The sequence below is a fragment of the Halyomorpha halys genome, unplaced genomic scaffold, assembly GCF_000696795.3.
Source record: "Halyomorpha halys isolate HHAL.00 unplaced genomic scaffold, Hhal_1.1 Scaffold421.1, whole genome shotgun sequence".
NCBI lineage: Eukaryota > Metazoa > Arthropoda > Insecta > Hemiptera > Pentatomidae > Halyomorpha > Halyomorpha halys.
In genome coordinates, this window is record NW_027109834.1 from 1,034,974 (window position 1) to 1,052,111 (window position 17,138).

General features: G+C 30.2%; 2 protein-coding genes across 2 annotated transcripts in view; one reads left to right on the forward strand and one right to left on the reverse strand.

Moving 5' to 3' along the window:
• Positions 1 to 8,381, reverse strand: part of LOC106682515 (protein Aster-A) — a 33,426-nt gene extending 25,045 nt beyond the window's left edge. The window contains exons 1-6 of the mRNA XM_067048003.1: positions 7,998 to 8,381; positions 7,766 to 7,910; positions 7,475 to 7,670; positions 7,048 to 7,151; positions 6,741 to 6,917; positions 6,458 to 6,664 (exon numbers count right to left, since the gene is read on the reverse strand). Coding sequence (XP_066904104.1) covers positions 6,458 to 6,664; positions 6,741 to 6,917; positions 7,048 to 7,151; positions 7,475 to 7,670; positions 7,766 to 7,910; positions 7,998 to 8,068 — 900 coding nt within the window. The 5' untranslated portion in view covers positions 8,069 to 8,381. The remainder of the gene's footprint in view (positions 1 to 6,457; positions 6,665 to 6,740; positions 6,918 to 7,047; positions 7,152 to 7,474; positions 7,671 to 7,765; positions 7,911 to 7,997) is intronic.
• A 345-nt stretch (positions 8,382 to 8,726) lies between these two features.
• RfC38 (replication factor C subunit RfC38) lies at positions 8,727 to 13,187 on the forward strand. The gene is made up of 7 exons (XM_014423422.2): positions 8,727 to 8,930; positions 9,016 to 9,153; positions 9,235 to 9,400; positions 10,157 to 10,356; positions 11,635 to 11,753; positions 11,830 to 11,998; positions 12,888 to 13,187. Exons 1-7 carry the CDS (start codon positions 8,844 to 8,846, stop codon positions 13,071 to 13,073), a joined length of 1,065 nt encoding a protein of 354 aa, XP_014278908.1. The 5' UTR covers positions 8,727 to 8,843; the 3' UTR covers positions 13,074 to 13,187.
• The last annotated feature ends 3,951 nt before the right edge of the window (positions 13,188 to 17,138 follow it).

The window sequence follows — 17,138 nt, forward strand, 5'->3', positions numbered from 1 at the left end:
ATATTAAAAAAAGGAAACGTGAAAAATATATATAAATTATTTGGTATTAAGAAATATTTTTATTACTTTCTTGTACCTTTCTTGAACACCACTATCCGACTATGATCAACTATTAATGTTCGGATTGGAATCAAATACTTGCCAATGTTTATAGAAGCCTTTATTATTATTATATTCAATGAGTGTAAATTTAGGAAAGTCATATTTTCGGTATCCTATTCTCAACAATATACTTCAGATCCCACAAAATGCAAATAAAAAAAAAAAAAAGAAAAGCATTTTTTCGGTCATTGGTTTGTCTGTTTATCCCAGGACTAACTCACAAATGGACGGACCGGTTCTATTGCTCTTCCTTTTCTTTTGTAAAGTTAAGAGCCTAAGCTCTTGTTGGGAATTTGTAGAAAAGAAAGGGGCAGAGTGGCAGGGATGCAGGTACGGCCACAAGGGCTTAGGGTGAAAAGACTCAACAAATTGACCTGTAACTGAAAGGTGGCACCCAGACGTACCGTTTTTTCAGGTTCAAGTGAGCAACGGCTCACGGTAGGCAAAACAGCTGAATAAGATACTAATTTATGTTAACAGATGACTCCGACGTTAAGGATAGCCGGGATGTAATGCGTGAGATGTTACACCTTACTACCAACATTAAACCATGCAACAAGCTTAACGCTCGAGACCGTATATTGCAACGCGTACATATTACTTAATTTTGTTTGTTAATGGATACATAATTCGCTATTGCTAGGTGCTGCATATCCTGGTGTTGTAAATATTGTTTACATCAGCGGTGGCCAACCCAAATGATTTTGCGTTCCACTTTAGAAATGTTTCGTAACTCCTCAGGCCACATATAAAATTGTATATCCACATACATTAGATTTAGACCCACTATATACCACTATTTTTTAAGTAAAAAATTGAAACATAATGAGTTATTAGTTCTTACTATAAACTCAGAAATATAACAGGCAATATTATATAACTTTCATATATTCGCAAGAATATTATCTTTAAATCAAAGTTAAATTTTTTTCATGATTTCAGCAGTTAATTTTAGGAAATATGGATGCACAAATAATGTATTTGTTTAATACATTGGTTTTCACCTACTTCGGCTAGTATAAAATAAATATATTTCGCAAAAGAGTGATGAATCTCGTGGGACAGGAAAATGTACTAGGCGAGCCGCGGTTTGGTCACTCCCTAGTTTACAGGTTACTAATACCTTCGTTATTGAATATTAAACAATCCAGGATTTAGTAGGGCCAGAATTTAACAATTATCTGCTTCTAAAAGTCATTTGTCCAACTTACTCAATAATACTTCAGTCTATGTTGTAGGGTTATGATTTTTGTTATGTATCTCTAAAATGTTTTTTTGAAGTATCGAAATTATTTGATATTGAGGATATCGATAATTGGATAGGAAATTATTGGAATATCATACCAAAGGTTGATTGATAGGACTGCCAACAGCTGAGTCGTGGTCTGGGGACAAATAATCAAGGGGGACCAGAAGGGAGAACCCTTTCAATATTTCATGTATTTTATTTTCGTAAATAATATCAATACAATAGAGACTAAGGCTTATTATGATAACAAAACTTAGAGCTTATAATTTTACATCAATAAGAGTTCGCTATTCTACAGAAAGCCTAGGTTTCGGAGATTTTGTCACCCCTCTCTGACAGCAAGCTATCTATTCGGTGCGAATAGAGCACGTACTGGTCCAATATAGCAAATACCATAGTAGTTATAGTACAAGAGCCCAAGAGAAGAAAAATGGCATAAAGTAAGTTTTTGGATGATATGTTCCAACATAAATTCACAAAATGTTAATTTCAAGTTTTTTGGATAAAGTTTTTGAAAATATCATAAAAAGTACTACTCCTACGAAGACAAATGTCATAAACTACTTCATAGTACCTTTAATTTGAGTGTTGGCAGACATCTGTCCGTCTTATGGTTCCTGAGATATTTTTTCATAAATCAAAATTATAATGTTTTTAAGATATAAATTTCTCAAAATGCATTCACTAACTATTTATTCAGACCATTCTTTATGAAGTGTTGCAATTTGAAAAAGCTATATCTTGCGAACTATTGAACGTAAATATTTCTATTAGGATTCATATTTTAGCAAATTTACTCTACTTTAAATTATGTTCTCTTAGGCTTTCTAGTGTCGTTGGTCATTTTAAAAACATAGAGCTACGAATGAAAAAAAATTTTTTAATGTTTTGAAACAGCCGCAATTTTTTATTCCCCTGCCTATACTTGACAGACTAGTTAATTTTGACAACTAATTATAGGTAGTTTTCATAAACTGCATTTTTTTCACACCGGCTCATGTACTAATAGTATCCAATTTGGATTTGTATACCGGTTGTAACCGCATTACCAGGATTCCCATAGATTCAAAATTCGATATTCTTTCGGATTACATATAAGATACATGATATATCGTTCTATAATCTTGTTTATTACAAATCGTCTAATTTAATATTAACTTATGATCAATTTAAACATTAATATTTAGTGCTGTTATATTAAATATAAAGATATTTTGGTTTCTATATTATTGAAAGATCGATATTTTGGTTCCTATATTAAATAAATATCGATAATAGATATCAATAACAATATTTGACTTCTGATAACATCGGAATGTCCTTATTGTTTTCTCGAGATTATTGTTCACATATTTCCAAAAAGATTAATTTATAATAATTACTTCATCTATCCAAATTCAGTAGAAAATGCGTGATTATATATTATAATAATATTACTGGATTTTATAAACACAACAGTCAGGATAAGTTGGCTGGGATATACCCTAATGCTGGATCTATACCTTTGCCACTTGCCGCAAATCCAAGACTTTTACAAAAGAAACAAAAAATGATAGGAGACACAATTTCATTAAAAAATTATTGAAAAATGTTTAAACATTAATTATAATTAACAAAAAGTATCAAATTGAAATAAATGTTTAATAATTACCTTTATGAATTATTGAGTTATAAAAATATGTGTAAAAAACCAACCCATCCTTGATACTTTAGAAAGGACTCACCAACTGGCATTGTCTCATCTTTTTTATTTCAAGTTTTAATTTAAAAGTTTTTTTTTTATTTCTACACTAAATTTAACTGAAAATGAGTTATAAAAAACACACAACCCAAATGAACCACAATTAAATTAAACATCTAGTTGAAATTAACATTAAAATTTTTTTTTTTAAATTTGATCGTGTAATAAAACATTTTGGTACTACTTGAACTTATTTTTGTTAGAATTTTATCAAGAATTAAAAAAACAATAATTTAAAATTTCAATTTGAAATAAAAAAAATTTAGAGCACAGTGGGTCATTTCCAGTGAGTGGGTCATTTCCAGTGAGTGAAACCTTTTTTGCAGGTACTGAGATCAGTTTGGGTCCCTTGAACCACCTTAATCCTTGGTATATCATCCCCCAATGGAAAGACAATAAATTGGATACAAGTCATGTGGGAAATCAATTTTATTTGTGTATTACTCAATTTTTAGGCCAGTATATTCCGATTTATCAGAACAGACTGTTTTTGAAGCATATGCTCAATTTTGTAGGCTTCAAAAATGGTTTCTCTGACTGATGCTGTTTGTCATATCCAATCTACTTTTGTTATCTCATGGCATTACAGTTTAAAAAACAAAACAAGATACTACAAATACTGCTACTCACTGAGTTCATGTGGTACCCATAAATCGGGCTGTTTAACTTTTTTATCTTCTCGATGTATCTTGGAACTGTGAAAGCACTTGTATTGAAATGTAATAACAGACTTCCTACTAATGAATTATGTATCTTCTACTGAATATTTTTCAAACCGATGATAAATTATCTGTACATTAAAACATCTCACCCCAGATGTCATAATATTTTTTATTACCTGGCCTGATGAATCTGATGGATTAAAAACTCATTAAAGATTATACCAATGAAATCACATCTTTCCATGGCCCTATTTGGAAATATATTAAAATGAGAGTAATTAATTGAGAAGAATACAAACATCAACAAAATTGAGTTTTAATAACTGTTCATTACTGAGTTTAATAACAAAATTAAAAACAAAAAATATTTTAAGTGAGCTAATAAAGATGTACAGGGACACTATTTCAAAAATAAATCTAGTAGTTCCGTAGGTAAGAGGATGCCCCTATAATCCAGAAATTTGATTAAGATTTTAACCATAAGAATCAATAATTTGAAAATTCAAACTAGGTTTGACTTGCTTCTCTCTTGCAACTATAAATAGTTCTTTTTATGTCACTGCATATTAATTGGCCATTATGTTTCATCAAAACAAATGAATTAGCATAAAATTAAACAGAAAAAATGAAAATAATCGCTGAACAATGGAAAGAATTTGTACTGATTTCAACTCTAAGAAACTTTTCATGGGGTGATTGAGTGTAGAGGAGATTAATTTATTTTTTTTCAAAGTTAGTATGTATTTTATGTTCCATAATTAGTATTTTAGTGATTAATATTCAAATACTAAAGTGTTTACTATTACATAACTTTATCAAAATAATTTTATATAACTACATAGCATATATGGTGCAGTCTTAATATTTTAGGATCAAACTAAAAAAAAATTAACTGTTTCTTTTAAAGTAGACACCATTACACATAATAAGTAGACAGCCAATGTTTCTGACAAGAATGGAATCACTCCTCAAAGTTGGCTCTGGTAAATGCATTGCGAACTTCCATTCCAGAAACACAAATAAGGTTAGCAAATAAAGTAAGTTATAACAAATGGCATTAATTTGAGGCAGAAAAATGCCTTGCCAAAACCCCACTATGGGAGTTCATTAAGTGCATCATTGAGTTCCTTAAACTAGGCTTTCTTTCACCAGCCTCTGATAGGTCATAAGGCATATCCACCCACAATCACTTCAAAAACAAGACAGTAAAGAACACTGATTATTCATGGATGGGAAGCATTCCTTGAAAACTATTCATAAAATATTTGAAAAATTATCAATATTGATTATACATTGTTGCAATGTTGACAAGCTGTCTCCATCTATGAAGAAAATACTATCTTTTGCTGTCAAGAATGCTGGTTTCCTTATTATAACTGTACAATATACTTCCATAACCTGTAATGACTTTTGACAAAACTCGTTTGAAACCTCTTCAATCGTCTGTTAAACCTCACAGATAAACCTAATTTAAGTTACTAACTTAAAATAGTAAATCTAAGCTCTATTTAGTTTGTCACAATGTAAGTATATGCATATTTTATTCTCACCCGCATCATCAAGCAAATTTAAGATAGTTCAACATACTGTAAGAAATAAATTGTCTCTGCTCAGTTTTATAGGCCTTCATAATATAACATCAATTAACAAATAGACAATAACAGGATCAATTACAATCATCGGACACATGGGACTTGACACCATGGTTGGTTCACCATCATTAGAATTCTTGGCATTTTTTGGTTGAAGTATATTTTTTGACTCATAATAATTTGTAAAAAATATCATTTTGTTATTATTATATAATATTGTTACAATGTTATATAATACAAATTAAAATCAGAAGGGAGGAAAGTTATGTTACAAAAGGTGTTTTCCCAATTCATAAAACCCATTTTCTAAGAGAAAAATCATTTTTACATAAGTATCTGTTTTCAAACAAATTTATTTGTTATAAATGAGGGTTTAAAGTTTAATTATAATGTATTATAACAATAATAAAGATAAGGATGGACTGGAATAAACACAGAAATAAGGCAAAGGTGGAAGTCAATTGAAAAATGGCATTTGAATGCCCCAGATATTAAGGTTAAATATTGAACAGGAAAAAAAAATTAAATATACTTTTCTGCTTGTTTTTCAGTAGGCTGTATCCCACTTGCAGGGAATTTATAAAAAGTAATTTATGACTTGAAGAATAAACATTTTTGAAAGGGTTATGGGTACATTGTAATATATATAAAATTAGTTATGCAATTCTTCAAAAATCACTGAAAGATTGTTTTCCAATGAGGAATTACTGAAGGTTAAAACTTATTTAATACAATTTTGGATTAATTTTATGCTAATCCACCTTATACTATTTTTATTCAGATATAGCATTATGAAGAATAATATACATTAAACAATTACACTTAAAGATTGTTTATATTTAAGATAGTGGTCAATCTCGAAAGACTTAACCATTAAAGAGTTATTTTACCACATTTTCAAATAATGGAAAAACAATGTCAATATCCTGTTCTATTTGAAACTTATCTAAAATTATAATTTTTTTTTAATGAATTCAATTGAAACTTTAATTAAACAAAATACAAAGTTAGTATATTTCTACTGAACTATTTTGATAAATCAAGTGCTTTTTTGGTAAATCAAATGATGCAACATAACTGAAATCATACAAATGGTATATTTTATACTTACATTACTATTATTGTTATTGGCCTCAGAATAGGAAGAGTCAGAATTCCGATCACCTTTTCCTCCAAAGGACTTATCATCATCTAAAGGTTGAGGGTTCAATGGATCCGTAGTGGCCGGAGCTATGTAATCATCGTCATCACTGGTGAGTCCAAGTTCATCCCCATAGCAGGAGTGAACCCACTGCCACATTTCCTGTGTAGACATTGGCTGACACAAAAATCCACATAAGAAATTTTTTTTTTAATATCAAGATGAAAAATACCTGATTTGAGTTTAAATTCACCTGATCCATCAAAGCGTTTTGCCAGACCCTGAAAAGCATTAAAAAAGCCTTATCCCTAGCAGTAAATGAAGTCAAAAAGTGTCGGTCAGAAGTAGTATGAACTAATATGGCATTTGGAATCACAAGAGCAGTCTTTTCTTTAGTAAGAGAGGTCACATCTTTCCACCTAATGGTTACCTGCAGAAATAAATATCAACAATTTAAAAAATATGTCTGGTTAAATTTAATCCAATAAAGTCAAACAATAATTAATCTTGGAAGCAACAATATGCAATTACAAATTACAAATGAAATGACTGTTTTTTACCTGGGTTTCCCATCGAAAAATATTAGCATAAAAGCAAAGATAGTTCTGTGACACATAGAGGCGTCCGTGGACCAAAATATCTCTCTGAATAGCACAGGAATATTCTAAAAAATTATAATAAGAGTTAATAATAGAAATCAGTGTTGCCCCAAATTGCCACTGCCAAATAACATCAACAGATATAAAAAACAAGAAATATTTTAATTTTTTGTCAGATAAAGGTTTGAAAATATTTTGTTGAATAACAGTTTATCAATGTGTAAATATTATTTACCCATTTTTTTGTTTGCATTGTGGACAACAGTTTGAAATTATTAACTTATTTACTCTATGAGATAATAATAATCACCAACATGATTTTAGCACTATAATAATTTTTATAAATCTTGTGTGATAAAAATTAATAAATAATATAATTTGAACTCACCAACTACAAGTCTTTCTTCACTAGGAATATCTTTGAAAATTCTTTTAAAATCATCACTACGTGATTTGTAAGTAGGATATAGAGCACTGTACCAAGGGGTCTTTTTCTTCACTCTATCAGAAGTTTTGCGTTCCTTAACAGGTTCTTGACTATTGCTTCTACTTAACTCTCCGCCAGATAGTTCCGATGTTGAAGTCTGAATACAAAATGAGCTGTTTTTTATTGTGACACCAAGCAATAAACAAAAATAGTTTTAATTAAATTGAGCATTACAGTTCTTGAAGTACTGACTTTAGGAGTACTGCTTGAATATTCACTTTTCTCTTGAGTGTCTGGTATTAGTTCTTTAACGCTGGACACAGATGCTTCTCTTTTATGTTGATTTTTAGTTTGGAGTCCAGGACTAGCTTGTGGGCTCACATTAGGACTACCTGATCTAATAGCAGATGAAATTAAAGGTAAATATGACAGAAAAATAAAATCCAAACCAGTAATCATCAAATGAAATTAAAATTATACTTACTTTACATCCAATGAAGCAGAAGCATTAGTGTGAACCTGATTAGGGGAACTTTGATTACCTGGCAGAGTCATGGTTTGAATTTCTGGATTAATTTTGAACTAAAACCGTACACTTTCGACAAAATATCAGTAAACTGCACATTCTAGAAAATATGTTGGATGTTGACAGAATGTATTCATATTACAAAACTATATAATGTTAGAAGTACACAAGGGAACATATATCAAACTTAGGGAAAGACAAAACTTTAGGTCTGAAATTAAGGAGAAAGTGATCTAAAACTATACCATTAAAATATTTACATCTACAGTCAAACATTAATACAATTCTTGACAAAGTAGTGGAACCCTTGAGGACCCATCATTTGGCTTGTCAATAACAGCTGTTATCAGAGTACAGGTCACTGAGGCATGTCATTGCTCTAATATTTAAATGAGTGTAAAAATGAAATATTTTTTACTAGTTTTTCTTATTTTAAATTCTTTAATCATTCTAAACGATAAAATATATAACATATTTCTATCACTATAATATAAGTGTATCCCTCGGTTACTTCTGGATATGCGTAAACAATTCATCAAAAGTATTAAAATTTAACTAATAATACAATTCAATTGATTGCACATATTTAAAATTTAATTAGTTATTTATTAATTAATTTCCAAGTTGTTATCATTCAATATCTGGATCTGTGATAAGAGGGTTACAAAAACCTTCTGTAAATATTCCCGCGTTTTGAGTGGAAGGTAATGAGTTATTCTTGTTATCGTCGTTGATTGCCGGGATTTTAAGTGATTTTTATATATTTAAATTATATTTTGTGTTGAATTTGTAGTTGTCTTCGAAATGAGTCTTTACGTAGATAAATATCGTCCTACGTCCCTCCAAAAACTTGATTTTCACTTGGCCCAAGCACAGCACTTGAAAAATTTGGTAACATTTTACTGATAGTAGCAAACATTTTATTTCTACATTTGTGGAATTAACTCATTATTATTTAAATTCTGTCAACTTGTAGGTTAATCAAGGAGATTTTCCTCATTTGCTGTTTTTCGGCCCTCCTGGTAGTGGAAAAAAGACTAGGATTATGGCTTTGCTTAGAGAACTATATGGTCCTGGTGTTGAAAGATTAAGAATGGAGCACTTGAATTTTACTGTGATTATTCTTACACACAACTTCTCTGCCCTTATATGACATATTGGTTTAGTACATGTATTTTTTTAAAAATGTTTATAGACACCTTCAAATAAGAAATTGGACATAATGACTGTTGCAAGTAACTACCATATTGAAGTTAATCCTAGTGATGCTGGAATTTATGATAGAGTAGTAGTTATGGATTTAATTAAAAATGCTGCCCAAACTCACCAGCTTGATTCTTCAGGACAAAGAGACTTCAAAGGTTCAAATCTTAAAATTTTTTATCAGCATATTTTTGACAATACAGTTTATATTGAATGATTTCAAAGTTTATAATTTTTTAAATAGCAATTAATATATCTAGTCCATCTGCCAAGAGAATCCTTCTGAATAGTCTTGAATAACTCCCCCTTGTTTCTTAACCAAATCTATCACTAATTGATTTCTTGATGAGCATGATTAAATGGCTATGATTTGTTAATCCAAATAACATAGAAGTAAACTTGAGATAGAACATGAAAAGTTCAAACGATCCTGAATATATAATTAAATATGGCTTGAACTGTTGAAGTTATAGTATATATATTTGATAAGTCTGTATTATTCTCTTCTTTAGCCTATATGTTTATGGTTTTGTTGTTCATAGTCTTAATGTACCTGAAGTGATATAATCTGTTCAGTTTTTTTTAATGAACCACTTCCTGGTCATATTGAACATATGGGCGAGGAGGGGGTTATAAAAAAGTAACCAACCTACTCTAACCGTAGTGGAGGTTCAAGTCTACATTTTGTGAGTTACCACTCCCAGGACAGATTCAAATCAGTGCTTGTGGCCTATTGAGGCAGGAAAGGTTTGAAACATTAACTTCCTCGGCCACAATTGGCCCAACTGTTCAGTTGATGGTTGCTCTTTGAGAAATAAAAGGCTTTATTTTGTTCCTTCCAATAATGACCTAACAATATTTATTACTTTTTTTCTTCCTCTCTTATTATTAATATTGATATTTGTTTGTTTTAGTGATAGTACTTACTGAAGTTGATCGTTTAACAAAAGATGCTCAACATGCGTTAAGGCGAACAATGGAAAAATATATAGCTACATGCCGATTAATTTTATGCGCTAATTCTATTTCACAGGTTATACCTGCAATCAAATCTCGTTGCTTAGCGATGAGAGTACCAGCCCCATCTATTGAACAAATCAAAACAATTCTTCAGGTAAATTATATTTAAGAAACTTTATCCATCAATCTGATTCAATGTTTTTCTAACAGTTTGCTTTACTAAAATTGATTTTTTAACATTTAATAATGGAAAAATTCATTAGGACGAACTCTTTTTCTATGGTAGGTAAAAATCCATCTTTACCTCTTCAATTATGACAATGGTTTAGGCTTGTAGAAATTAGCGAATGACTGATTCTAATCCTGGCAGGCTTATAACAATAATAATCCGCAGAAATTTTCTGTTTACACAAATGTGGTAGAGTATATCTTTGGGAAACATGTTTTGGCAGATATTCCTCAGCTTAAAAATCAGTATCTAGTATGAGCCAGGGCATTAATTAGGAGATAAGAACATATAACTGATTAAACTTTTTTCTTCTTTCCCAATATACTTCTTCTAGTCGTAATATCAATGTAAATTGAATAAATTACCGAAAAATAAATTAATATTGAGAAGTAGACATCTTACTGTTGCCCACAACATTTATGAAACTGCTTTAGTTGATTCCCATTGTGAATGCACGAATAATGTTTATTTGTCAGACAATTATTTAAACAAAAAGATTCTTCATAGTTGTGAATTATAATATGTTTTTAATTTGTTCATTTCCATGAAACTATTTTCTTTATTTTAATAATTTTTGAAAATGGTGATAACATACCATTTGTCTTATATGAATCATATCTGACTCTGTTATGAAGAAGTTTTTCATTGTATTTTCTCTTTTCAAAATATCTATTTATATGAAAACAAGTCATCATTTTTTATTTATTACTATGAACTACATTAAGTTTCGTATCATGAGGATAAAAATTAAAATAATCTTAAAGGTCTGAGGTTTGGTGTTATAAAATTTCCTTAAATTGAATCCAAAATAAGGCAACCTTGAATTATAGATTGATCCCTCATTTTACTGTACAAAATAAAACTTAAGTATTAGTTAAATTTCATAATATATTAGTTTGAGGGCCAACTGTTTAATTTAAAATTTTTGATTCAGTTAGGACAATGGTTGACAACGGGAGTGATCAATTCGTACACATAAGTTCATTTATCGTTTTGGAAAAAATATGATGAATGAACCTATCCAATATGAATTTAAAAAATCATAATATATTATTAAATGGTTAATTGAAACTTAGGTTTATGTTCAAAATTTATAAGATGGTTGTGCACAGTATTTGTATATATGTTGTTCTGCTTTATATTATATTATAATATAATTTAATTAATTATATTATATATGTAATTTTTTTTTTCATTTATTAGCAAGTTAGCAAGAAGGAAAGCCTCAGTTTACCTCAAGAATTAGCCGATAAGATAGCTGTAAAATCTGATAGAAATTTGAGAAGAGCTATTCTTATGCTTGAAACTTGCAAAGTACAACAGTTGAGTACATTAAAGGTCTTTCTAACTAAGTTAAATCATTTTATTGTGATTATTTATTAGAAACATTATTTTCAGATACCCATTTACCCCTGAACAAGAAGTAATGGAGCCAGACTGGCTAATGTTTCTACGTGATACTTGTAAGCAAATATTGTCTGAGCAGTCACCAAAGAAATTAATAGACATCCGTAATAGATTTTATGAGCTACTTGTTCACGGTATCCCTACAGACATAATTTTTAAAGTAAATTTTAATTTATTTTGTTTATTTTTTAGTATTTTTTATTTTATGTTATTGCTGTATTTTAGCAAAACTTTGATTATTCACCTACTTGAGTGCATGAATAATCTCATACTGCCCTCCATTTTGTGTTATGTAAGCATGAATAAACCGTAAATCATCATATTGTCTTGATAAGTGTTCATTACTTCAGATGATGTCCAAAATAAATACTTTAGGAAATAAAGGGGCAACCATCTCTAAAAAATTAAAACTCACATATAAATTTGGATTTAATTATTTTCTATTTATTTAATATAACTACTAAAGTTTTAAAAATTTGTTGAAACAATTTTACTTCGCAAGCTGTTTATGAATATTTTTGCAGTTGTTCAGTTATATACTGTGGAGTTCCTATAATCTGAACTTTGGTCATCTGAAACCGAATCATTATTTGGGTGTATTCTTTGAAACCAAATAGAACTAAGGCTAAAATACCAAAACAATGTTAAGTAATACAAATTATATTTTTGAAAATCAAAGTTAGGAAATATACAGAAATAATTACTGTATTACTGAACTACATCGGTTTGAAAAAATTCATTTCAAACCTAGGGAGAAGAATACCAACTTCACTAGAGTTACAGAAAAGTTATGCCTGCTTGAGTCACATTGGAGTATTGCTTCATGGTGTATATTCCTACATCACAGTACATAATGCAGCCATGGCATCTGAATGGGGTATTCTCTGCTTGATTTGTTTATTTTAAAATAGGGATAGTCCCAATAATTTTGAATAATGATCGGTGCTCCACTAAACTAGTATATATACATATTTATTTAAAGTTTGTATTTTATCAATATTGTTCTCACATATTTAGCTACATAATTAATGATAACATTATTGCTACAGGTGATGTTGGATGAACTCGTTAAGAGTTGTGATTCAAATCTGAAAGCTAAAGTTGTTGAGCTTGCTGCACTTTATGAATACCAAATGCACCAAGGATCAAAAGTGATATTTCATATAGAAGCATTTGTAGCTAATTTCATGTCTTTGTATCTGAATTATCTTGAAGAGAGTGTAATGTTGGAGTGATTTTGTTTCTTTTTTTATTGTTGTTTCTATATGTGTAAGTTGTTATATTTATTAAAATGCCTTTTAATTTGTAATTCAGTGCGTTTTTATTAAAGTGTAATGTTCTTTGTTAAAGACCATTATTTATAGATACGCCCAAAACACACAACCAATATACATATATGTTTACAATCAGTATACATATAAATTTTAGTCTAGTAATGTTTCCAATTTCTCTTTTTGATATATTATAAATAAAATATAACTTATACATTGTTTATTAATACTAGCCACTGGCTAAAAACTGTTTTGGTCACTTGCCATGTTTTATAGTTAATAAATGTTAAAGAGAATTAATTATTTTGATATGCCAGTTCAGTTTTCTTCTTAATTTTGTTTTACTTTTCTTTGGGGGAAACTGTCTTTTGATTTGTTCCATCTCCTTTGATCACTGTAGTTCATTGTCTGAAAAAGAAATTTACACAGGTTGTTCCCAATTAGATAACAACCTTAGTGTTTACTTTATACTATTTTGTCTTTTATAAATTAATTTAAAATACCTTAGTTCAATGCTCACTATTGTATTATTATATTAGCAAATAAAAAAGTGGTTTGGAATCATGCCAAACCTTTAAAAAAAAAAATTGGTGAATGGTAGTATCGAGTTTGGAGTATCATTGGTGAGTGACCATCAGTCACTGAATTTGACTGGCATCAAATCTATATATATGGTTTCCTAACTGCTTTGACTAAAAAGTTTAATCACATTAATTAATGTCTGCTTCATCTTCACTAATACCTGACCAATGAAGGTTTATTTTAGGAATCTACAATGTACTTAAAATATCTGGTGATGTGCGCACCACACAACTTTCACTTTCATCTCTATTTTGAATATAAATTGATTTCATATGTTAGTGAAAGTAAAAACTAACTATTGTTTTAACAACCATAGGAACACAATTTATATTTATAACTTCTGTTGGTGTTTTTCATCAGTGCAATACCTTCTAAAACTTAAATTTTTGTACAAATTTGGTATCAATCTTGAAAAATATTCCTTCTGTGGTTGATTATTAAGTTATTTCATAGTTTGCATTTATCCATTTGTTTATTTCTAATTAAATGAGAAATAGTTAATGAATTTAAGAGGCTGTATTAATCTCGTAACTGTTGAGACACTGGTCTGATTCCAGCCTGTGAGGGTTGACTTATTTTATGGTGGCCACACAAAATAAAAACTCAACGTTCCCACTGTAGTTTGAATAGGATAGGAATATAGTAGGAATAGGATGTAGCTTATAGGATAACCCCCCCCCCCTCTCTCCTCTAATAAAATAAAATAGAAATATACCTTGGAAAAAATTATTTTGAAAATTCAACATTTAAATAATGTCAGCCTTAAGCCATTTATGGGAAAATTAATTCCTACCTTAAATATTTAATGTAGGTTTCTTACACATTTTTGTTTATGAGCAAGGTTATTCAGACACTGATCATTTTATGAAACCTCAGTATTTGGCTGCTTAAGGTGGCTTTCACACCAAACTGGCAACTTGCAGGATGCAACTTAAGCACCAGACTATGTTATTGATGGATTGCTTAAACACCAAGGCTGCAAGTACGATTTACCTCCTGGATGCAATTGACAATTGAAATTCTTGAACTAGCCAGATGGTATTTTCGGTGTGGTACTTATCCTCTGAAATCTACTCTTCCTACCCTTGGTTAAAACTGTGTTTTAAGTTTCAAAAGCTTGCTTGACAGAACCACATAGCATGCAGTGTTCAAGCAGACTTGTGTTTATTAGATTTGTATGTAGAAATCAAAAAAAGAATTATAGTGTGGGAAAAAAAAGTAGGTTGAGTTAGGTAATCAGAGGTTCAGTCTGATCCCTGAACCACATTAAGTGTTATAATCCTTAGGATATCTTGGCTGACCGCCAAGTCTATAGTGAAGATCTTTGTCCTAAGGGCGATTTAATTTCTTTCTTTCTTTTTCATTGTAGAAATGATTTTTTAAAACCATTTAGAGTGCACAGTTTTTGAGACTCGGCATGTATACATAAGGACCCGAAATTAATGTAACCTGATTACACATCCACGTAAGTTGGACAAACAAAAAAATGATTTTGTTCAATAACAAAGGGAAATCCTGAAAATTACCTGTTCCTTGCAGAACATCATTCTGAAAATTTACACCACCATTATTTATAGTGGACTCATAAAATATGTAGACATGAAGAACCTTTGGCATATATCCATATGGAATTTTTAAAAATAAGGGTTGTGATAATGTTTTTATTCATCATCTCTTGTTAATTCAGTCCAGAGACTTAGTGAATCCACCAAAATCTACTCTCTCCACCCTTGGATAAAACTGTGTGTTCACTGCTTTGAAAGTTTGCTTTACAGAACTATGTAGCATGCAGTGTTCAGTGCACTGCAATAAACATGGTATACTGAATTCCAGTATGGATGCTGCCATAAAGGAATCATTCTTTTCCACTCTTCTTTTGGCTGCATTTGCAAGAATGATAATATCGTCGCCTGAAGACTCGGATGATTGATTATTATTCATCATAATATGTAAACAGAGATAAGAAGACGCCACCGACATGTGTTATGGTTGTAAGCTTGTGTCATCAGGATGCAGGATGCAGGACACAGATTCCATTTGCGAACAGGACGCAGAGTGGATCTTCTGTGTGAAAAACGTCCAAGATGTGTTGAGCACTCAGATTAGATTTCTACAATCTATATATTTTATAGGTAAGTGAAAATAAAAAATACTTTAAAAACAGGTTCACAGTAAGTATCTTTGTTAATACTGGTTCGTTTAATTTTTTTTTTATAGAAAACTTCATTACCTTCAAGTGTTAATGTATATAATAGTATAGTAATATATGTATATAATATAAAAATAGTATAATCATTTACTATTTGAGTTTTTTTTTACCGCACCCGGACCATATTCCATTCGTTAATGTTTATAATTTACCATTAAACGTTTTTTTTTTGAGATATTGGCAAGTTTTTTTTTGATAACTTTCTTTACCGTTCTTTCTCGTCTCATTTTTTATATGAAAAGTTAAAAGGGCTTTAAGAAGAAAATTTTAGAAAGGTTCATCAAAATCAATAGACCCCTTTTGGCATTGTAGCGTATAGACAACATATTTTTTGGCTTTTGCGGAATACCTGATGTCCACAGGGTGCCTAATTTGATAAACAGGCCATTGGGGGACAAAATCCTACGAAACAAAATAGATCCATCTATTTAAGGGATACTATGATATTCCGCTGAATCATGAAATGCAATGGCAAGGGATTAAGGTGGTTCGGATACCTGTCCTACCCTCGTTACCTGGAAAAAGGTCTCACCTACTGGCTCTCGGTAGTCGTAACTTTTTTTTTATTTAAAGTTTTAATCTAAAGATTGTTACTTTTTTAAATTCTAGATGAAATTCTAACAACAATGAGTTCAAATGGTTTATATTCGAGGATTAAATAAGGATACGCAACTAATTGAAATTAACATTAAGATCTATAGTTTTGAATTCTACAATATTGCAACGTATTTAGGTTTCGTTTGGACTCATGTTTATTAGATTTTCATGTAGATTTAAGAAAAAATTATAACTTGAAATTAAAAAAAAGAAGTAGGCGAGTACTTTTTCTAGGTAACGAAGGTTGGTCCAGACGCCAAAGCCAAGTTAATCCTTTGTGTATCATGGCTGATGGTGAATCATGGTGATTTCTGTTCTAAAGACGATCATTTAATCGAGACGATAAATTAATCACTCTTTGCCTCTTCCTTTTAGAAATGATTTTTAAAAACTACTTAGAGTGCAAAGTTTTTGACCTGAATATAACCTGATGACTCTTAAGTTTGACATAAGTAAAAATGATTTTGTTCCATAAAAATGATAATGAAATTTTCTTGCTGAACAGCATTCTGAAAATTTTCATCACCATAATTTATAATTGACTTATAAAATATGTAGAAATGGAGAACCTGTTGCATATAGTACAAGAGCCTGGAAGAAAAAAAGGCAGTAATTTCATCCCAATTTTCGGTTACTTTGAA